The sequence below is a fragment of the Camarhynchus parvulus genome, chromosome 28, assembly GCF_901933205.1.
Source record: "Camarhynchus parvulus chromosome 28, STF_HiC, whole genome shotgun sequence".
In the NCBI taxonomy this organism is placed as follows: Eukaryota; Metazoa; Chordata; class Aves; order Passeriformes; family Thraupidae; genus Camarhynchus; species Camarhynchus parvulus.
Genome location: NC_044598.1, coordinates 4,491,452 through 4,514,776, shown reverse-complemented (window position 1 = coordinate 4,514,776; position 23,325 = coordinate 4,491,452). Strand labels below are relative to the sequence as shown.

General features: G+C 55.0%; 1 protein-coding gene across 1 annotated transcript in view; it reads right to left on the bottom strand.

Moving 5' to 3' along the window:
* REXO1 (RNA exonuclease 1 homolog) overlaps positions 1–13,012 on the bottom strand; it is a 47,281-nt gene extending 34,269 nt beyond the window's left edge. Inside the window, exon 1 of the mRNA XM_030966782.1 lies at positions 12,707–13,012. Within this exon, the coding sequence (XP_030822642.1) occupies positions 12,707–12,896 (190 nt within the window). The 5' untranslated portion in view covers positions 12,897–13,012. The remainder of the gene's footprint in view (positions 1–12,706) is intronic.
* Between the last annotated feature and the right edge of the window lie 10,313 nt (positions 13,013–23,325).

The window sequence follows — 23,325 nt, the reverse complement described above, 5'->3', positions numbered from 1 at the left end:
GAAGCTCAGTGAACATTATATTTCACCCAGAACTGCTTTAGAACACACCCAACTGAGCTGTGCTTAAATCAGCCATTGCAGCACAGAAAATATAGAAACACAGAACAAAGACTCTAACTAAAAAAACCAGGCTGATGGGTTTTTTCCCTGGTTACTGTCCGGATGATTGAGGGACACGAGGCCTCAGTTCCAAGGTGGAGCTGGATTATTACAAAGCTTCTCTGAGCCAGACTCCTCACTGGTCCTTCTAGTTTGGGCAACAGGCAAGGGCAGTAAACAAAGCTGACATTAAAGAAGAGTGGGAGGACAAGGTCACCTGTGTGAAGGTAAAACTTATTTTACAGTGAATCATTCCAGAGAAAAGTCTTTCTTTTTCTTTGTCCAGGCCTACCACAGCACATAGCTGAGATGCTTTAAATGCAGAAAAGCCCAAATGTGTCACAGGTGAGCTGTAATGATCATGGCAAACCTGCAGGTTTTGGAAAAGGACTCCAGCTCTTGAATGCATGTGGGAGACAGAATCCCAGACTGGTTTGGGTTGGAAGGGACCCTAAAGCTGCCATGGGCAGGGACACCTTCCACTGTCCCAGGCTGCTCCAAGCCCCATCCAACCCAGGACACTTCCAGGGATGCAGCAGCCACAGCTGCTCTGGACAAGTGGATGGCAACTGCTTCTCCCAGATCCAACACAGCTACCCAGCTGCTGCTGCTGCTGCCAGACAAAAAAGCTGCAAAAATTAGAAACTTTCAAATTCACAGCAATTAGGAATTCCAAACAAAATGCTTTGCTGGCCAAGCTGCAGAGGGAACAGCACGGGTCAAAAGACATTGAACATTTCTTGTAGTGAACTCCACAAGAAGGACATTGAGGGGCTGGAGTGTGTCCAGGGGAGGGAATGGAGCTGGGGAAGGGGCTCAGCCTGGAGCAAAGGGGGCTCAGGGGGGACCTTGTGGCTCTGCACAGCTCCTGACAGGAGGGGACAGCCCAGGGGTCGGGCTGTGCTCCAGGGAACAGGGACAGGAGCAGAGGGAACAGCCTCAGGCTGGGCCAGGGGAGGTTTAGATTGGAAATTGGGAAAATTTCACAGGAAGAGTTGTCAGACACTGGCACAGGCAGCCAGGGCACTGATGGAGTCCCTATCCCTATAAGTGTTCAAAAATGGTGTGCATGTGGCACCTGGGGACATGGTTTAGTGGCTGGCTGACTGCTGGACACAATGATCTTACAGTTCTTTTTGATTTTCAAGCCCTGCTGCTGCTGCTGCTGCTGCTGCAGACATCCATTGCCCTGGGTCACCTGCAGCTGGCAACAAAAGGTGCATTCATGGGGAGGTGGGGAAGGTGAAAGCTGTTTGGAGACTCTTTGGAAAAGGAAAAATAAAGGCATTTTTATTTCACGTCATCGGAACAGCTTTGTTGGCTTAAGGGCTCGCTGTGTTTACAGTGCCAGCACTCAGCAAAGGGACAAACTGTGATTGCAGAAAAATTATCACCACTGGAAAATCATTCTGAGCTTTGCATTTAACACTTCACAGAAGGGACAGTGGTGCCTCAAGAACAGAATGTTTCAGAGAGGTTTTACCAGCAGCCTGAGTTCTGCTACTCTTCAGAATTAAAGAGCACACAAGAAATGGCAGGTTTTGGCACAGAGCTCATCCGCCAGGACCCAAAGCAAATTTCCAACAATTAATTTAACAATAATATGCAACCACTTGGAAATAATTAACACTGAGATTTAAAATAGTACATTTCAAATAATCATCCAGAGGAAATGGGTTAGGAGGGCAGGGAAGGGGAGCTAAGAGAAATGTTTGTTCAACTTCAATTCCAACCCTAGCCCAAGGATTTGTTTTGCTCCTTTTTTGTGTTTTTGAAAAGTAAATCTAATTACAAAATTAAGTATTAAAAGCAGAGATAACCTTGTGTTGGTCAAGGAACACCAGGAAGCAAGGTTTGAGAGGCACTAGAGGCAGAAGAATCCCTGTGCACTCCGTAGATTTGCTCCTCCAGGGGAGGTATTTAGTGCCACAGCCTCAAAGTACATCATGAACCTCTACAGTCATTTCTTTAATGGAAAAAAGGATGCTAATATGAGAAAAGAAAGTCTGATATTAACAAGACTGAAAAACAGTCTGAACAGTCATCTTTCAGTCCAAGGTATTTTTAGCCCTGCTGGGTTCCAGCAGGGCAGTGCTGGTTTCCCCAGGTGTTGTGGCCAGTGGGGCCACCTGTCCCCATGGGCTGAACCCCAGGGGTCACACCGAGGGACAGGAGCAGCCAGACAGCACCTCTGAACTGCACCCTGAGCTGTCTGCTCAGCTCAGCCATCCCAGACTGAGGGCAGGCAGTGCCCAGAGAGAAATCATGGAATGGTTTGGGCTGCAAGGGACCCTAAAGCCCATCTCATTCCTGGACACCTCCCACTGTCCCAGGCTGCTCCAAGCCCTGTCCAGCCTGGCCTTGGGCACTGCCAGGGATCCAGGGGCAGCCCCAGCTGCTCTGGGCACCCTGTGCCAGGGCCTGCCCACCCTGCCAGGGAACAATTCCTGATTCCCAAGATCCCATCCAGCCCTGCCCTCTGGCAGTGGGAGCCATTCCCTGGCTCCTGTCCCTCCAGGCCTCGTCCCCAGTCCTGATCTCCTGAGACAGGGACCTGCCCAAGGGGGTTCATTCAGCCACAGCAGCTCCAGAGGGTCCTTCCAAAGCTGGAAATGTTATCAGGGAACGACTCAGCAGAAAACTCATCAGGGCACATCCCATAAAGCAGCTCAGACAGAAACAACCTGGGATGCAGCACCCACCTCCTCAATTTATTCAAGGCAACACAACTTTGGGCATGTGACAGATGAGTAATGCCATATTTGACTCTCACAATTCAAAGGCACATATCCTGTATATTTGTTAAGAGAAGTTTTATAGATTTATAGTTGTGTTTTACCCCTCCTTGTGCTGTTATCAGGGATGCCCTGGGTTTGGGGTATTTGGGAGGGTGGGATTGTTACTATGGCAGCACCTGAGCTCCAACCAGGATTTAAGGAAGTGAATTTCACCACTGGACAAAGAAGCAAAGAAGGAGCCAATGGACATAGTTTTGGGAGGTGCTAAAGGGTTAAAAGGCAAAACCTCCATTGTGTGGCTGGGCATGTAAGGGGAAAAATCCTCTGCTGCAGGTGCTGTAATATTTTCTCTATTCAGTCTCCTGTTGTATTTTTGGTAAGTTTTTAATAAACTTTTCACATTTTTGGAAGTATCACTTCTCACAGGCAGTTTTGTCTCTGGTGCAGCAAAACAAGAATCTGAAAGGTCCTCAAGCCACTGAGCATGGCAGCTTCACCCTCTTGGTGGCCTCACAGGGGGTCCCCAAGGACACCTGGGGCTGTCACTGCCTCACACAGCAGCACCACCTCCATCCAGGGATGCAAAGCCAGGACAGGATGACCTGGCCCACACCAACCCATCACTGCCACCCCTCCATGCCCAGAATCACTGACAGTCCCACCCACTCTGCTGGAGAACAGCATCAAGGTCTGCGAGACATTTTCCTAAGAGGAAATCACAGCACTGACACATTTCTCCCATAACTTAGGAAAAATGTGAGAATCCCAACTGGCTGGATGGGCCAGGACAAAGAATGGCACCCAAAATACACCCTGACCCCACAGCCTGTCATGCACAGGCTGGAAGAAGTCTCATCATTTGAAAATCTGGATATTCAGTGTTTGGGTTCTTTGGAGATCTTTCCATTCCCCCTCTCATTTTAGCTATAAAGTTACTCCTCAAAATACAGGAAAAGTTGAAATTCTGTTTGAAAAAAAAACCAAAACAAACTTAACAGAGACTTGTTTTTTTCCCTCTGAGAAAAAGCCCAGAAACCATTTCCACATCTCTTGTGTAATAAAACTAAGGATCTACTCAAAAATACAATTAGCAGAGCAAGTCTTCTTTTCAAAGAAAAAAAAAATAAATATTTCAAGTATTCTGGTGACTTCTCTCCATTCAACTTCATCTTGAAAACTTACTCCAACCAGCACAGTCACAAGCAGCAACACTGACCAGTCCTTTAATTTTCCAGCCTTTCTCTGGCATGCTCCAGATAAGTTATCTTCTCAACACCTGCCTGATTCTTTAACTAGTGTGGGGGAAAAATTCCTGCTTAAGACAAGAAAAAAGGAAAAAAAAAACCCATAAAACCCAAAACTCAACTATTTCAACTTAGTCACAACTGAACATTTGGAAAACAAAGTTAAAAGCTAAAGAAAAACAAACACCTTTCAAGGTGTATTATATTAAAACATTTTAGGTGTGATGTACGAAAAGCTAAAAGCAAAACTTCAACTGTTTTTAAAACTTGTCTGGCTTTAAACAATTCAAAAGTTGGAATTAAAACTCTGCAGCTCCTTTAGGTCTCGGACACCTGCAGCTCCACAGCCACTTTTAACCACAGAATCCAACACCCCAGGACAATCCTCTCTTCAATAAAAATCCAAAATCCACAGGGGAATGAAAACCCTCGTAAACCAAACCCTCCAAAGCCAATGTGAGCTTTTTGCACAGCACACATATTCCAGAGGCAGGTGACACTCAGGTCCCTGCTCAATGAATGGCCACCACGTGAAACCTCCCTGGAGAAGTCGCTTCTCTCCAGCTGCTCCTTCCCAGCCGCACCCCCCAAACCTCCACCTCACCCCGCAGGACGCCAAAAACTTCGGGAAGAGTTACCTGAGCTGCCCGGGCTCGCTAAGCACTGCAGGTATTTGTTCATGCTGGAGCTGCCCCGGCCCGGGCTGGCGGCAGCACGCGGTGCGCGAACGCTGACACAGCACTTGGCGGGCACCGGGGCAGGACCAGCGCCGGTCCCGCCTTCACCCTCCGCTGCTCCCAGCTGCGCGGGGTCCAGAGCGTCTGCAAGGGCTTCCCGAGCCCGCTCCTCTTTCCCAGCGCTGCTGCCCTCACCTTGGGGGAGTTTCTGACCTCCACCACCTCCTCCTCCTCCTCTCCCCACTCCCCACCTGCGGCTGCTTTCGGCTTGGTCTGAGCTCCGCACCGTGTGCGCAGCGACTCCCCAAACATCCATCCCCGGCCGTGCCGAGCCAAACCCCGCAGCTCTGCAGCCCCCGGGCCAGCAGGACGGGAGGTGGCACGGCTGGGACACAGCCTGGGGAGAAGGTGGCACTGCTGGGACACAGGCTGGGGAGGAGGTGGCACTGCTGGGACACAGCCTGGGCCAGCAGGGGAGGAGGTGACATGGCTGGGACACAGCCTGGGGAGGAGGTGGCACTGCTGGGACACAGGCTGGGCCAGGAGGGGAGGAGGTGACAGCGCTGGGACACAGCCTGGGCCAGCAGGGGAGGAGGTGACATGGCTGGGACACAGCCTGGGGAGGAGGTGGCACTGCTGGGACACAGGCTGGGCCAGGAGGGGAGGAGGTGGCACAGCCGGGCACAGCTGGGGAATAAGCTGGGAAGTGGGGGGGATGCCTGGGACACAGCCTGGGCCAGGGAGGAGATGGCATGCCTGGGACACAGCCTGGGCCAGCAGGACAGGGACACAGGCTGGGCCAGCAGGGGAGGAGGTGGCACGGCTGGGACACAGCCTGGGGAGGAGGTGACAGCGCTGGGACACAGGCTGGCCCTGCCTGTCGCTCCTGCCCCAGCCCACAGGAGCCACCCGGCGTCTCCGCCCCGCCCAGCACACAGAACGCGCTCCGGGAAGCGCTGGATTAGTGAATTGTGCTTCCCACTGGCACGGCAGGGCTTGGCTGGAGATTAAAAACATAAATTAGAGGAAGTGTTCAAATGTCAGGGAGGAGAGGAATTTTTCAATCCTGCGATTGCAGACACAGGGCTGCTGGGCGGGTGGAGAGGAGCTGGGGACTCACCAGCACTGGCACAACTCCAGCTGTGCCAAACCCAAAATCCTGCTAGCTTGATGAGATCTGCTCCCACCTCCTGCTTTTCACGCATCTGGAACTGCCCCACGTGGAGAGACCCGGATGCAGGACAGAATCTCCCCACAGCCACAGAAAAACCAGATATGGGAAGTGTCCTGTGAGGCCACACTGATATCCTGGCACAAAGGGCACCTGCACCTGCCCACCCACAAGAACGCCCCAAAAACAGCACAGGGAAATCACCACAAACCCCAAACTGCTGAAAAGACTCATCCCGACCTCACCACCAATTGGTTCTTCACTCTTCAGTTCAAAATTTGGTTAAAAATAAAATCCACTGGTGGCATTTTGGTAATTATTCTTCTAAACACAGATGTGGGGGGAAAAGCAGAATTGATGCCCCCTCCCAGTTCATGGACTGGAGCACCCAACATTGAACACCTGCTTTGCTCTGTCAGTGAAATGATACTGAAAACACTTGGGGTTCCACTTCTGCTGTAGCAAATAGAGTAATAAAAGCTCTCTGCTGAGATGATTGTGCACAACATCAGTTCCAGGAAGGAAAATGCACTGGAAAAGATGTTTTTTCATCCCTTCTACAACACACTGTGAACATGGCCTGCAATGTGAGTCACACCAAGGCTTTAAATCCCAGCCTGTGCCAAGGCTGCTGCCACAAACAGGCACAGCCCCTCAGCAGTGCTGTGTGACAAACCTGACAGTGACCCTGACCATGAGGGGTGATGGGATTTAACTTTTAAAGAGCCTCTTTAGGTTTTACAGAGTATCACAGAACCACAGAATGTCCTCAGTTGGAAAGGACCCTCAGGGATGATCAGCCCAGCCCTGTCCCTGCACAGCCACCCCAACAACCCCACCCTGAGCGCCCCTGGGAGCTCCTGGAGCTCTGGCAGCCTTGGCACCATTCCCTGGGGAGCCTGGGCAGTGCCCAGCAGCCTCGGGAGGATCATCCTGGTGACAGGCATCCTCTGTGACTGCTTTTGGGCAGAAGAAGGGAGAAGTGAAATGATCCCTGCACCAGTGACAGGATCCAGGGATAAAGCTGGGAAGATAAACCCAAGGATTTCTCCACACTTGACTTGAGCCCAACAGTGTTGCAGCAGCTCAGTGTGTCAATCACACAGAGCAGCAGAACTCTGTTCCTGACACCTTCCACAGATTTGATCCAGGTCTAATCAGCAAAGCTTTGTACACCCAGATAGAAAATCCACACAGCCAGAAAACTGCTCCACAAGCTTTGGACCACATCGGGAAACTGCTGAGCAGCTCAGTACATTCCATTGCAGAACAAAATACTTCAGGCAGGGTGCTGAAAGCCTGGCTGGCTCTTCCATCCCACAAGAACACAAGGATCAGGACCTGAGGGAGTGGCTGGAGCTGTGCCAGGCCTTGGCATGGAGCTCAGGGCAAGGTTCTGCCCCCCGAGGCTGCTGGGCACTGCCCAGGCTCCCCAGGGAATGGTGCCAAGGCTGCCAGAGCTCCAGGAGCTCCCAGGGGTGCTCAGGGTGGGGGTGTTGGGGTGGCTGTGCAGGGACAGGGGTTGGATTTGATGACCCCTGTGGGTCCTTTCCAGCTCTGCACATTCCAGGATTCTGTGATCAATGCAGACAAAAGAGCTCAGAGCTCCAGACCTGGAAGCAGCTTTCTGCTCTGGGTTCAAAAACATCCACCTCCAAAACACCCCCAGACAGCATCAAACCAGCAAACCAGGGCTGCCTACCTTAAGATATTTATGAAGAGCTGTATTATGCCTCTTTTATGTCTTTCAGCATACTCAGGACCTCGACTTTAAAGTGAGAGACCTATTTTTCCCCTCTACAGCTCTTGAAAAGATGCTTTTAGGACTGAAGGCAGCTCTTCCCTCCTCCTTACAGCGCACGCTTTCAAAGCACTTCACACACATTCAATAATCTTTTCATCCTGCTCTGAAGCAGGTGGGTTTTAGTCGTCTCAGAGATGGAAAAAGCACTTCAGCCAAGTCAGGATGAGAATTTGCAATCTCCAGATTCCCAGTCCTGGACAGAAAACCCCATCAGCCTCAGTGCTCAGCCAGCACAGAATTTTCACAAATCTCCAAGGCACCCACATTCTGTTACCACACAGGCAACCCCTGCAATAAAACACTGGAATAGATTTCCCTCACCAAGCATTCCATGTTTCAGACCCCAGCTCAAATGTGCCCCTCTCTCAACGTGTTTGTATTTATGGACCTGCTTCCAAACAGGGAAGGGAAGGGAAGGGAAGGGAAGGGAAGGGAAGGGAAGGGAAGGGAAGGGAAGGGAAGGGAAGGGAAGGGAAGGGAAGGGAAGGGAAGGGAAGGAAGGGAAGGAAGGAAGGGAAGGGAAGGGAAGGGAAGGGAAGGGAAGGGAAGGGAAAGGAAGGGAAGGGAAGGGAAGGGAAGGGAAGGGAAGGGAAGGGAAGGGAAGGGAAGGGAAGGGAAGGGAAGGGAAGGGAAGGGAAGGAAGGGAAGGGAAGGGAAGGGAAGGGAAGGGAACTCCTGACAATGCAACAAGCAGTCAGGGAAAACTCAGTCCTGCTCCCGCAGATCTCCAAGGGGCATGGAGGGCTCTGCACCACTGTCCCCCAGCACTGTGTGTGCAAAACAGGGATCATTTATGAACACCTGAACCGTGGGAAGCCTGGAGCCGTGAGGGTGGGCAAAGAAAAGGGGGGAAACAGTGCTGCATCCTACTAATTCCTCTTTCCACATCCTCTCTGCTCCACCTGGCACATGTGCATGCCCCCCGCCCCTTCCCACAACCTGCCAGGCCCAGCTCCACTTGCAGTTTTCAAAAGCTCCTTTCAAAGGTATGAAATTGCACCAAGAGTTTTGGGGTCCCTGCCAACCCTCTGGTGATCCTCAAACATCAAAGCCAGCCCCAGCCTCAAATCAATATGCTTAGCAGGCTGCTCCTTTAGATGTTATCCTTTTTTTTTCTAGGCACCATCCCAGAAAACACCAATCTGTGCTGTAGCTCTTGGTGTAGAAACCCACCTGCCTTGGCAAAAAAAAAAAAAAAGACATTTTTAAAGCTTCTCTATCGAGTGATGTGATTAAATAGGTCAGACCTGGCCACGTGCATGGTTAGGAGGCTACTTCAAACCAAGAGAGGCAGTTCCCCTGGCAGGGAGCAAGCCCTGGGGGATGGAGAAGCTGCTCCCAGAAGATGGTTGCCTGGTTCTGGCTGAGCTACTACACCCTCTAGTGTAAATCCTCCAGATCCTTCCAGGCCAGGAGCCTCGGGCAGGCAGGGAATGAGAGGAGCACTTCAGCCAGAATGCTTCCCAGGAAGCTGAGCAAAATAACTGCAAAAGTGTCTCCCTGCTCCTACAGGAATCAGGAACATTTTCTGACCTGCTGGAGTCTGTTCTAAAAGCCTGAGATTGCAGCAGGTCCATTGCTCATGTCCTGTTTCTCAATTGGAATCCCAGAATGGTTTGGGTTGAGAGGGACATTAAATCCCATCCAGTGCCACCCCTGCCATGGCAGGGACACCTCCCACTGTTCCAGGCTGCTCCAAGCCCTGTCCAGCCTGGCCTTGGGCACTGCCAGGGATCCAGGGGCAGCCCCAGCTGCTCTGGAAAATCCATTCCAGGGATGGATTCCACAATTCCTGATTCCCAAGATCCCATCCAGCCCTGCCCTCTGGCAGTGGGAGCCATTCCCTGGCTCCTGTCCCTCCAGGCCTTGTCCCCAGTCCCTCTGCAGCTCTCCTGGAGCCCCTTCAGGCCCTGCAAGGGGCTCTGAGCTCTCCCTGGAGCCTTCTCTTGTCCAGGTGAGCAGGCCCAGCTGTGCCAGGCTGGCTCCAGAGCAGAGGGGCTCCAGCCCTTGCAGCATCTCCGTGGCTCCTCTGGCCTGGCTGCAGCAGCTCCACGTCCTCCTGCTGCTGTTGCCCAGGGCTGGGGCAGCTCTGCAGGTGGGAGCCAACACAGAACCAACATTAAAAATGTCTGGAGGCAAACCCTGAGCTGAGACAGAACTCAGAGCTCCCTGTTATGCCAGCTGTGCCATGAGCTGCATGCCAAGAGTTTGGGAAGAGGCAGGAACGGGCTCTGAGCTGCCTGCAGGAGCAGTGCCTGGAGCTCAGCCTCGTCATCCTGCTCCTTCCACAAGCGACAGAACCTTCCCCTCGGGAAAACCGGCCCACACTGGGGCTTTTCTTTGCCAAAAAAACTCTTCTAAGTGCTGTAGATTAGGCTGGAAACGAAGAAAATACAGAAATTATATAGAATAGATTCTATACAAGAATTTCTATTAAGAAATAAGAATAGAATATTAAGACCATAAGAATAAGAATTTCTAATAAGAAATTCTATAAGGATTTATAAGAAATGCTATAAGAAATTCTATAAGGATTTATAAGAAATGCTCTAAGAAATTCTATAAGGATCTATGAGAAATTCTATGAGAAATTCTATAAGGATTTATAAGAAATTCTATTAGGATTTATAGGAAATTCTATAAGAAATTCTTTAAGAATCTATAAGAAATTCTATAAGGATTTATAAGAAATTCTATAAGAAATTCTATGAGGATTTATAAGAAATTCTATAAGGATTTATAAGAAATTCTATAAGATTCTATAAGAAATTCTGTAAGAATTTATTCTATAAGAAATTCTATAAGGATCTAGAAGAAATTCTATAAAGAAATGAAGAATATAGAGAATACAGATGATATAGAATACAGAATATAGAATTAAGATAATATATTTCTTTCACAGAAAAAGTTGTCAAGCACTGGAAGGGGCTGCTCAGGGCAGTGGTGGAGTCCCCATCCCTGAAGTGTCCAAACAATGTGTGGATGTGGCTCTAGAGGACAGGGGTTGGTGGTGACCACAGTGGCTGAAGGTTGGATTTGATGACCTTGGAAGGCTTTTCCAACCTTTACAATTCCATGACTGTAAGGGAATTCTTACTCCCCAAAGCTCAGGCTGCTTCTCCTGTGTCTGGCACGCCCAGGCCAAGCCTAGCAAGGCACTGGGGTATTTTTTTTTGTATTTTTCTTGCCTTTCACACTCAGCTTACACCAACACTTCCAGCCAGCTCTGGGAGCCTCACACACTTCCCAGGGGCACACAGAGGTTTTTCCTTCCCCACTTCAAACTCCAAACCCAGTCCCAGCTGTTAGCAAGCACAGCAGCACCTGGTGCAGGCCAAAATGAGCAATTCCAGTTCCAAAACTGACACTCAGATATTTAAAGACGTGCAGAAACAGGACAGTGAAAGATAATTATAACATCATCTAAAGAAATATCCTAAAGCGTTCTAGTGAGCTTTTAAAATTCAAAAGAACACCAAAATTGGCAAAAAAACCCTTTGTCTTTCTAACAATTATCTGCCTGTGACAGCCCTGAGAATGTTTCTTTTATTTTAAACTAAACTAGTAGTGGTGGTAAGCTGACCTGGTAACCAGGAGACATCAATAATTAATCCTCTTCCAAACTTGAGAGCAGCCCAAAGTTAAGTAAGCACACAAAAAACACAAGCTAGGCTTTGTTTTGGCAATTTCTGCTTCAGAAATTAGAGACTGTCCACACCAGCATGTTTATCCCATTATACCTAACAGAAATAACAAAGCTTTGACATAAAGAAAGGCAGCAGGGCTCTTCTGGGGAGAAGAATGAAGGGGTTTTTTCTGCCAATAAATCAGCAGAACAGCAAATAATGTGTATAAATAAAATGACAAGAGCTGGTGGAAGAAGGGCCAACAATAGCTCACTATTGATCCTGGTGGGTCTGTTCCAGCTCAGGACACTCCATGACTGCCTGATTCACTGGGGTTTTGTGCCAGGCTGCCTTTGAGAGCCTGGCAGTGCCCTGTGCCCCACGAGATCCTCACGGGCTTGGAGCACTGCCCCAGCACATCCTGATATTCCCAGTATGGACCACTGGCCCCAGCATGGAGCACTGCCCCAGCACATTCCAGTATTCCCAGTATGGACCACTGTGGACCACTGGCCCCAGCATGGAGCAGTGTCCCAGCACATTCCACTGTCCCAGGACAGTGGAATACTGGAATACACATTCCAGTATTCCCAGCATGGACCACGGCCCCAGCACATTCCAGTATTCCCAGTATGGACCACTGGCCCCAGCACATTCCAGTATTCCCAGCATGGGCCACCATCCCCAGCCCCCAGCATGGACCATGAGCCCCAGCATGGATCAATCCCTTTCATGGACCACGGCGGGGTCTGGCTGACCACAGCTCCCCAGAGAACGAAGAGAGCCTAGCCCGAGCCCTGCCTCCCGCTCCAGGCAGCTCCTGGATCTAACAGGAGCTGTCAGCAGCTCTGGAACCGGCCTGACACCTCAGCGCCACGTGAGGCAGTGCCCGGAGCGACAAAGAACGGGACCGGGGCAGCGCCGGGGCTGTCCCGGAGCCTCGGGACGCTGCTCGCCAACAGCCGCGATCACACCGAGCCCAGCCACCCTGACCCGCTGGGGCCGCACGGCTCCTTCAAAGCCTCCCCGGGCCCCAGGGCGAGCTGACAGCCGCGGGCAGGGCTGGGCACACGCAGCCAGAGCCGGAGCACGGCCCGGCTCCGCCGGTGACACCGGCAGACCCCGGGATCTGCACTGCGGAGGGGCTCGGGGACTGAGCCGGGCCCTGAAGGGTGGCAGGAGGCAGGGGAGGAGGCGGGCCTGGCCTCGCCGGGGGGAAAACACACGGGGCGGGGGCGAAAGCACGACCGGGCCGGGGCGGCGGGGACGGGAACGGCCGCACCCGGGGACGGAGCCGCGGGAAGGTGAGGGGGCACCGCGGCTGGGCCGGGCCGGGCCGGGCCGTACCTGCGCCGTGTCCGAGCGGGAGCCCCACGCTGGGGTCGCCTGAGGCTCCGGAGGCTCCGCACGGCGCCGGGGCCACCGGGGGGTGGCGGAAGTGGCAGTAGGGCCTGCGGCACCCCCGGCCCGGCCCCGACCCGCCGGCGTTGAGGAACGGGCAGTCGATGCCGCGGAAGTAGCCGGTGGATCTGAGCATCCCGCCGGCTGCGGGGCGGGAGCGGGGCCGGGCGGGCGGAGGAGCCGCGGGCGGCCGGGACGCGCTCCCGCCTCACACGGCCGGTACCGGCCCCGCCGCCATCTTGGGAGCGCCGGGCGCGGCGGCGAGGACCCCGCGACGCCGCTGCCCGCACAGGGCTGCCCGCGGCGCGCCTGAGAGCGGGGCGGGGCGGGCGGGGCTGGGGCGGGGCCGGGAGCGGCCGCCGGACCGAGAATGTGCTGAGGGGGATACGGAGTGTCCTGAGGGAGATCCAGAATGGCCTGAGGGGGATCCGGGAATGTCCTGAGGGGGATCCGGAATGGCCTGAGGGGGATCCGGGAATGTCCTGAGGGGGATCCGGAGTGGCCTGAGGGAGATCCAGAATGGCCTGAAGGGAATCTGGGAATGTCCTGAGGGGGATCCGGAATGGCCTGAGGGGGATCCGGAGTGTCCTGAGGAGGATCCCGGAATGGCCTGAGGGGGATCCGGAGTGTCCTGAGGGGGATCCAGGAATGTCCTGAGAGGGATCCGCAGCCATCATGGATCCAACCCCTGTCCTGCACAGCCACCCCAAGAACCCCACCCTGAGCACCCCTGGGAGCTCCTGGAGTTCTGGCAGCCTTGGCACCATTCCCTGGGGAGCCTGGGCAGTGCCCAGCAGCCTCGGGGGGCAGAACCTTGCCCTGAGCTCCATGCCAAGGCCTGGCCCAGCTCCAGCCCTTGCTGGGCTCCTGTCCCTGTCCCAGAGCAGAGCTCAGCCCCTGCCCCTGTGCGTGCCCTGGGGAGGAGCTGCAGGCCCCGAGGAGCTTCCCCTCAGTCTCCTGGGCTCCAGCCGAGCTCCAGCGCTCCCGTTCCCCCGGGCTGGCCGGGCTGCAGAGCCACCATGCAGAACCAGCGCTCTCACGGGTGCTCAGGGTGGGATTGTTGGGGTGTCTGCAGGGACGAGGGTTGGACTCGATGATCCTTACTGTTCCCTCGCAGCTCAGGAAATTCCAGGATTCTGTAACCCAAGCTCGGCCGGGTTTGGCTGTGGGTACAGCCCCAGGGCTGGAGCCATCTCACCCTGTTGACACTGTGGGCACAGTGACAGTCACGGGCTCCTTGCTCTGTGGCCCATCAGCCAAGAATCTTCAGCACAGACCACGGTGGAGCACCAGGGACCACACTAGCAGAGCCTGCAGGCCCCAGACGGACCATTGCCCCAGTCCCAGTATTCCCAGCATGGGCCACCATGGACCACTGGCCCCAGCATGGAGCACTGCCCCAGCACATTCCAGTATTCCCAGCATGGACCACCAGCCCCAGAATGGATCAATCCCTAGCATGGACCACCATGGACCACCAGCCCCAGCAAGAATGAATCCCTAGCATGGAGCCCTGTTAAAAATAGGTTAGAAACGGTTGTCAAATAGTTAGTAATTGTTAAACATGTACTGTTATTTTGGTTATGGTAAAAGGGGTTAAAAAGTTATAAGAAATACAGTACTCAAGTACCATAAGTAAAGTGCACCACCCCCCAAGCTAAACGGACTGAACTGTAATGGGCCAATCAAGCACCTTAAACCTTCATGTAAATGAAGGATCCAAAAAGAAACCAATCCAAAGGGACAAAAAACAGGATAAAAAGGGGCTTCTGACCCAGGGAAGTTGTGAGGAAGCTCCTCGATGGGACCCCTCCTGCTTGGCCCACTGGCCCCCTGCTTTAGGCCTTTCCTTTTCTTATAATAAATGCTGAAATCACTTTAGTACCGGGACTGTGGTCCCGTTTTTAATACCACCATTGACCACCTTCCCAGCACAGAGCACTGCCACAGCATGTCCCAGCATGGACCACCATGGAAAGATAATTATAACATCATCTAAAGCATTCCAGGGAGCTTTTAAAATTCAAAAGAACCAGCCCCAGCACGGCCCCCAGCCCCAGCACAGCCCATCCACCCCAGCATGGACCACCTCAGACCAGGTCCCTGAGCCTCAGCACAGCTTGGGCCTCCTGGAGAGGGTTTGGGCAGTGACCCAAGGCTGAGGTCAGGCCAAGAACTGGTTCCACATCCCATGAGGGCCCAGCCCCCTCCTTGCCCTGGGCAGTCACCACAGCTGCATTTACCAGTGGGGAAACTGAGGCACGCAGTGACAGCACTTTGGCTGAGCCCAGAGCAGGGACTTGGAGCCAGCCCTGTGGGGATCAGTCAGGTGAGGCTGTGTTAGGTTGGAAAATGTTATTGGGGGTGTGTGTTCCCATCTGTCAGAGGTGGGGCAGTTATCTTCATCTCTCCCACAGCCAATCCTCCCTCCAGGAGATATCTTCTGTTAATGGGCCATTAATTATTAATTATTTTCTGTCCATGGCCACTGAGTGTCCCTGCAGGGCTGATCCAATTCCAGCATCCCATGGGGAGATGCTGCACCCAGGGGAGGAGCCAAGCATTCCTACCTGGATCCAATCTGAGCCTGGAGCAGCACAGCAGCCTTTGCCCCCTGCATTGCCAGAGGAGCAGCTTTCTGCTGCCCTGCATTGCCAGAGGGAGCCCAGGCCCATCTGCAGCAGCCCTGGAGCTGCAGAGGAAAACTCCCCCCTTGTGCAGGATCCCTGCTGCAGCAGCAGCACAGCTGGCACTGCAGGAGGGCTGAGCCCCCATGGGATGGGGCTGTGCCACCCCCTGACACACAGGGGGGCAGGGCATGGTCTGATTCTGGCAGTGGTTTGTTTTATATTTTGTACTATTGCATTTGTATTTTCAGTTTTCCCAGTAAAGAACTGTTATTCCTGCTCCCATATCTTTGCCTGAGAGCCCCTTAATTTCAAAATTATAATAATTCAGAGGTGGGGGGTTGTATTTCCCATTTCAGGGGAGGCTCCTGCCTTCCTTAGCACACACCTGTGTGTTCAAACCCATGCAGGGGCATCCACAGCCTCTGGGAATCCCCTGGCACTGGCCCTGGTGGGTGCTCAGACTCCACCTGCAGCAGCTGAGGCTGTTCTGGGCCAGCAAGGGCCCAGCCCTCGAGGGGAAATCCCATGGGACAGCCCAGCCTGGGGTTCAGGTTGATCCAGGGGAGCCTCACCACCTGTGCAAGGAGAGATTGGAGGCTCGAGGGCGATGCCAGGAACAACTGGGCGATGAAGAGGAGGGTGCACGAGGAGAAGCTGACCTTGGCCAAAGGGAGGGATGAGAGAAAGATTGCAAAGTTGTATTTTGTAATAGTCTTAAGTGAAAAAACCCTCTTTGTTTTCCAAATTGGGCACAGGCTGCTGCCTCCTCCTGCCCATCACTCCCAGAAGAGCCCAGGAACCCAGCACTGAGCAGAACCAGCAGCTGCTGCCCCTGGGAAAGCTGAATCATCCATAAAGAGCTTCTAAAAAGCAGGAGAGCCCAGGAGGTAAGCTGCCTTCCCTCGGGCAGAAACCCTGCCCTGGTGCTGGGGGAGGGCTGTGCTGAGACCCCCACCCAGAACTCCCCACCAGGCCTGGGAGAGCAAGCTCACCTCCCCCCACAAAAACACAGTGGTTTTGTTTTTATGGTGTGGTTAAATGTATTTTATAGAACTTCAGCTGTAACAGAGAAACTTAAAGAAAGACACACACGTAAAAGTGCAGACACGTGGGGTATTTCCCTGCTTTATAATTCTCATCCTGTGCTTCTTCAACTCACAAACCAGCAAAATAAAATGGTATAAATGAAATGAAAGGAAATGAAATAAAATAAAATAAAATAAGAAATAAGATAAAGTAATACAAAGAGTAGAATAGAATAGAATAAAATAAGAAATAAGATAAAATAAGAAGTAAGAAATAGAATAAAACAAAATAAAGTAAAATAAAATAAAATAAAATAAGAAATAAAATGAAATAAAATGAAATAAAAATACGAAATGAAATAAGATAAAATAAGAAATAATTTTTTTAAAAAATAAAATAAAATAAAATAAAATAAAATAAAAATAAAATAAAATAAAATAAAATACTTGTTTCTGCCCGGATCTGGAGGTCCCCACATGGAAAACCTTCCCAAAATCAATGCTGGTCTTGCTGTTGCCTCCTCACTAAGCTCAGGTAACTGGGATGCCCACTCAGGTCCCAGTCAGGAGCACTGGGAAAGCTCCCGAGGGTCCCTGTGCACACCCAGGCAGCTCCTCTGGGAGCAGCAGCCCCAAATTCCCCCACCCTGCTCAGCACTCCAAGGAATCCCCCCAGCCCTGCCAGGACCTGAACCCCCCCTCAACCTCCTGGACTGACCAGGCGACCCCCAAACCTGAGCCAGCCCCTCAGAGCTCCTGAGCCTCTGCAGAGAAGGGAGGGGACCCCAGACAGAGAGGGGACCCCAGACAGAGGCTCTGATTCCAGGGGAGGAGGGGACAAGCTGGGGCAGGAGGGCACAGGCTGGGGCTGTCACTGACCCTGCAGGGACAAGGGGACAGGGGTTTGGCCCTCGCTGCCCCAGGAGAGCCAGGCAGGGGCAATGTCACTGCATCGGGGCCAGAGTCACCTGGCACAGCCCTTCCTGCTGCTGGGGGACACTGGGACCTGTCCCCTGTGACAGGGGGACACCACACAGCTGGGTGACACAGGGTGACACAGAGACCTGTCCCCAGTGACACCACACTGTGCTGGGTGACAGTGACACAGAAACCTGTCCCCTGCAACAGGAGACACCACACTCAGCTGGGTGACACAGGGTGACAGGGAGACATCACACTGTGCTGGGTGACACAGAGTGACACACTGTGCTGGGTGACAATGACACAGGCACCTGTCCCCAGTGATAGGGACACACCACACTGTGCTGGGGGACACAGAGTGACACACTGTGCTGGGTGACAATGACACAGGCACCTGTCCCCAGTGATGGGGACACACCACACTGTGCTGGGGGACACAGGGACCTGCCCCCTGTGACAGGGGGACACCACAGGGTGCTGAGTGACACAAAGTGACAGAGAGACACCACACTGTGCTGGGGGACACAGGGACCTGCCCTGGTGCCAGGGTGGCCTCACTCCTTGCTGGGTGTCCCCCACACCCCCAGGACCAGCTGTGGCCCAGGAGCAGCCCCAGGGCTGCCAGGGGGTCACTCCAGGTTCCCTTGCCAGAGCAGAGCTCAGATCCAGCCTGGGGCTGGGGGAGTCCCCTGGGATCCATCCCCACCCTCAGCCCTGCCCCCCCAGCTGATCCCTGCCCTGCCATCCACCCCCAGCTGGTGAATGGGGTCCAGTTTTGGGAGAAGAACCCAAAAAAATGGAAACCAGATGCTGGTGCAAGCAGAGCCTCCCCCAGAGACCCCCAGTCCCTGCTCCTTGCTCTGCATCACCTCATCTGGGCTCCCAGGGCGAGTTTCTGCTCCCATGGGGGAGATTTTCTCTGCATCCACTTGGGAACTTCTCCAGCCTCAGCATGAGGTGCCAGGGGGGGTTTGTGAGGCTGGAGAAGGGAACAGAGCTGGGAGAAGAGGAGCTGCCAGGACATCCTCACATGGGGTCACCTCTTCAGAGGGATGGGCCGACCAGGAGGGTGACATCACTCCCAGCACTCCCAGTACTCCCAGTACCTCATCCTGGTACCACCCTACATTTAACACCCCACGGTCCATGTCCCCCATGGGAGTTCCTTCCCAGACAGGGGTTCTCTGTGACACCCCATAATCCCATCAACATCCTGGGCAATGGCCTGGCTGCTGCCTCCCCTAAGCCCCAGCCCCAGCCCATGGGGTACCAGCCACCCCAAAGGGATGCTCCAGCTCCCCACAGGTGTTTCCAGCTCCCCATGTTCTTCTGGCCCCCCAAAGGGATCCTTTCCCTTCCTCAGGGGATGGTCCAGCTCCCCACAGGTGTTTCCAGCTCCCCACAATTCTTCTGGCACCCCAAAGGAATCCTTTCCCTTCCCCAGGGGATGCTCCAGTTCCCCATGGGTGTTTTGAGCTCCCCACATTCTTCTGGCACCCCAAAGGGATGCTTTCCCTTCCCCATGGGTGTTTCCAGCTCCCCTTAGGTGTTTCCAGTTCCCCATGTTCTTCTGGCACCCCAAAGGAATCCTTTCCCTTCCCCAGGGGATGCTCCAGCTCCCCACAGCTGCTCCTGGCACACCAACGGGATGCATCCCAGCCCCTCCTCCAGGTGGTTCTGGTCCCTCTATGGGATTTTCACCCCCCAGGATGTTCCTAAGGGGATGCTCTGGCCCCTACAAGGATGCTTTGCCACGCAGGGGCTGCTCCCAGCCCCCCGCGGGGATGTTCTGGCCCCCCAAGGGACATTCCCGTCCCGCAGGGTGTCCCAGCCCGGTGCGGGGTCTCAGCCGAGCTGTCCTGGCGCTGTCGGCGCGGGGCTGTGGCAGCCCGTGGGCCTCCCTTGGCCGTCCCAGCCTCCAGGAACGCTCAGGCATAGGATGACAAAGGGAAGCTCACAGGGGGCAGCGGGCCCGGCCCCGCACTCCTGAGAGAGCTCCTGCGGACAGAGGAGAGACGTGAGGGGACAGCGAGGGGAGCTGGGGGATCCCGGGGAGCTGGGGGGATCTGGGGGGCTGGGAGATTTTGGGGGATCTGGGGGATCCTGGGGAGCTGGGGGATCTGAGGAGCTGGGGGATCTGAGGAGTTGGAGGATCTGGGGAGCTGAGGGGATCTGGGGGGATCCTGGGGAGCTGGGGAATCCCAAGGAGCTGGGAGATCCCAAGGAGGTGGGGGATTCTGAGGAGCTGGGGGATCCCAAGCAGCTGAGGGATCCAGGTTATCCCAGGGAGCTGGGATAGGGAGAGGGATCCCATGGCATCCTGGGGTTCCCGTGGAGCCAGGGGAGCTGGGGGGTCAGAGGGAGCTGCAGATTCTGGGGCTGCCCAACATCTCCAGGAGGTGAAAGCAGCCCTGGGTGTCCCTGGCACAGCCCTGGCAGGGCTGCGGGCCCTGGCGTGGTTTGGGAGGTGCAGGGGGGAGGTGCAGGGACTGCTGTGGAACCCCAGGGTGAGGAGAGGGGCAGAGGGGGTGTGTGCACATCCGTGTGTGTGCGAGAGTGCAAATCTGTGAGTGCACATCTTTGTGAGTGAGTGCATATCTGTGTGTGCATGTGACTGTACCTCTGTGTGTGTGTGTGCACATCCGTGTTTGTGTGAGTGTGTGACTGTACATCTGTGTGTTGTACATGTGTGTGTGTGTGTGTGTGCATGCCTGTGTGAGTGCACATCTGTGTCTGTGCAGGTCCCTGTGTGTCTGTGGACACCTCCTCTGTGTGTGCAGGTCTCAGCAGGGCTTTGCACACTCCTGTGTGTGCGCACACGTGTGCAGGGGTCCCTGTGTGCACACCTGTGCGTGCACACATGTGTGCTCTGTGCACACCTGTGCACAGGCAGAGCAGGGTGGGGCCATCCCATGGATTCCCACCCGGGCCCAGAGTCCCAACCCAGCTCAGGGACCCTCAGGAACCACAACCACCACCTGCCACCCCTATCCCCAGCCCCAGCCAGCAGGACCAGGTGCCCCCCTGGATTCTGGGTGCCATTCATGAGTTCTGGGTGCCCCCTCAAGGTTGTGGGTGCCCTCTCAGGGTGTCCCCAGGGTTCTGGGAGTCCCCAGGGTTGTCGGTGCCCTCTCAAGGGTGTCCCCAGGGCTCTAGGTGTCCTCTCAGGGTGTTCCCAGGATTGTGATGTCCCCAGGGTTGTGATGTCCTTGGGGCTGTGGATGCCCTCTCAGGGTGTTCCCAGGCTGTGGGTATCCCCAGGGTTCTGGAAGTCCCCAAGGCTGTGATGTCCCCAGGGCCGTGGGCACCCTATCAGGGTGTCCCCAGGGCTGTGATGTCCCCAGGGCTGTGATGTCCCCAGGGCCGTGGGTGCCCCCCCGCCCCCCTGCCCGTGTCTCACCAGGGAGGTGCCGCCGGTGTCGCGGTGCAGCCTTGGGCTCGTCGGGCTCTGCGCTGCTCGGGGAGGGGGACACAGCTCTGCTCCCCCAGCTCTGCCCCCACACCTGTCCCTGCTGTCCCTGTTGTCCCCAAGGCCTCCAGCTCACTCAGCAGAGCAAACACATTCTCCTCTCTCCTTGTCCTTTCCATCTGCTTCCCTCCACCTCAGCCAGCACCGTGCTGTTCTCCTCACCCTGGCATCCTCTCCCAACGCTGCCCCTTCTCCCAGCCCGACCTCTGATGGATCCTTCCCCTCTGCCCTTTTATACCGTCTTTGTTCATATGACAAGCACGTGGAAAACCAGAGCAGAGCTTGGAAAAAAGCTCCTTAAGTTGCTTTAATTCAGTTTCCTGGATCCCATGACTGAGCTCGGCCTCTGAACGAGGTCTCATGACTGTGGCACGCAGGCCCCGGCCATCAAAAGTCTCATTTATGCCCCAAATGAGACTTAAACCCCTCTTGGCCACACACCCAATGTCCCCCATGCCCAGCCTGGGCCCCTGTGCTCCCCTGGCTGGGGGCTCCAAACCAGCCAGAGGGACACCTGCCTTGACCCTGCTCTGCTCTGGCTGCAGGAGGGACTCTGGGGACACTCAAGGCCTTGGCTCTGCCTGTCCCCTCCAGGAAAGGACACTACAGAGTCCCCATCCAGGGACCAAAACTGTCCAGCCCTGTCCCCCGCCCAGCGCCCTTCCTTCACCTCAAACTGCAGCACCAGAGGAGGGGACAGAATTGTGATCCCAGAGGGGACAGATGTGTGATCCCAGAGGGGACAGAAGTGCCATCCCAAAGGGACAGAAGAGTGATCCCAGAGGGGACAGATGTGTGATCCCAGAGGGGACAGAAGTGCCATCCCAAAGGGACAGAAGTTCTGTCCCAGTGGCTCGTGGCCCAGTCTGGCCCCAGGTGGGGGTTCCTGTGCCCAGGACCCCCAGCCCACGCCCTCTGAGGCCCCTGCAGCTCTTGTGGGGTGAGTGCTCCTCTGTCCCTCCTGCTCCAGCTGCTGAGTGGGGATGGAGCCTCCACCCTGGGCCAGATCCAGACCCTGAGACCTGACCCCTGTCCCAGTCAGGGCTCCCCACCATGGAGGTGGCACCCAGCAATGCCCATCTCCATGGACTCCCACATTCCCAACCTGCTTCTAGACTTTGGGGATCAGGCTGACCTTTCCTGACCTTTTGCCTTTGTTTTAAACTGAGACACAGGAAAAACAACCTCAAGCCACCTCAACATCCCCCCAAAGCCAAGCAGCTCTGAGCCATCCTGCTGGCGAGGCAGAGCTGGCCTGAAGCATCCACAGCTCAACAGGAAACAGCAGCAGTAAGAGGATAAAAATACCCTGGGTGGACACAGAACGTCTCTGTGCCAGGATTAGGGAGCCCTGGGAGAGTGGGGCCAGAGGGAGCCAGGCTGGGAGGCTTTGGCTTCCCACACACGTGTGAGCCCAAGGCTCCCAAACCACTTGGCCACTGCTGGCAGAGGGATGGGGAAGGAAGGACTGGGGGATTGTGCAGGGAGAAGCCAGACATGCCAGCTCCTGGACCCCAAAGTCCCCCTGGGAATGAGTGAGGCCCCCTCCAGAGCCACCCACTCCTCTGCCAGCTCCTGCGCAGCCCCAGCACCAAGGAAGGTTCATCCCTCCTGCTCTGCTCCTGGGGGCAAAGAGGGATCTGTGGGGAGCAGGGGGTCCCGTGCCCCCCCCAGCCCCCAGCCCCAAACAATGGGTGCATTGGAGTGCTCGGGGCATGGGGGTGCAGCAGCCCCCCCGCCTGGCCCCTGAGCCCCTAAGGAGATTAAATCCCTCCTCACATGAGCCTGGCAGGGCCCAGGGCCTCTGTCGGGGACAGGACACCGGGAGGACAGGGACAGGGAGGGGAAGGGAAGGGCAGAGCAGTGTTTTGCTGTTTGGGCTGGGGCCAGGGATGTCCCAGGGGCAGGAAAACACACAGACAAGCAACTCTTCCTGAGGTGGAAGAGCAGGCACTGTCCCAAAACTCACCCAACCCGAGCCTCTGCCCTTCCCTGGGGCAAATTTCCTGAGTGCTGGTGGGAGGACTCTGTGAGACACCCCTGCACCTGCCCCCACGGCCTGTGCACCCCCAGAATCACTGAGGTCCCCACATAGCTCTGGTCAGAACTGGGCATGGAGCAGGTCAAAAATAAGGTTTGGTCTCCCCAGGACCATCCCATGGACCCCAGAACCACCCTGTGTCCCTCGCTGTGCTGGGCTAATACAGAGCAGGCCATGGGGACGTCCCCCTTCCCCTGTGGCACATGCAGCCCCCACAGCTCCTCAAGGCTGAGGCCTTCCTCCACCTGTGATCCCATGGGATCCCCAAATGCCACAGGACAGGGGAATGGGCTCCTGCTGTCCCAAAGTCCCACTGGACACACAGACCTTTGGTCCCAGGGGCTGAGGGCATCTTCCCTGCTCCTGTTGGCACCTTGGGGCCACCCAGTCCCCAGAGGAGGGTGACAAGCACTGGGGATCTGGCCAAGGGCAGTCTGGGGAAGGCTGAGGGGCCAGACACCCAGGGGCTGGGGCAGAGG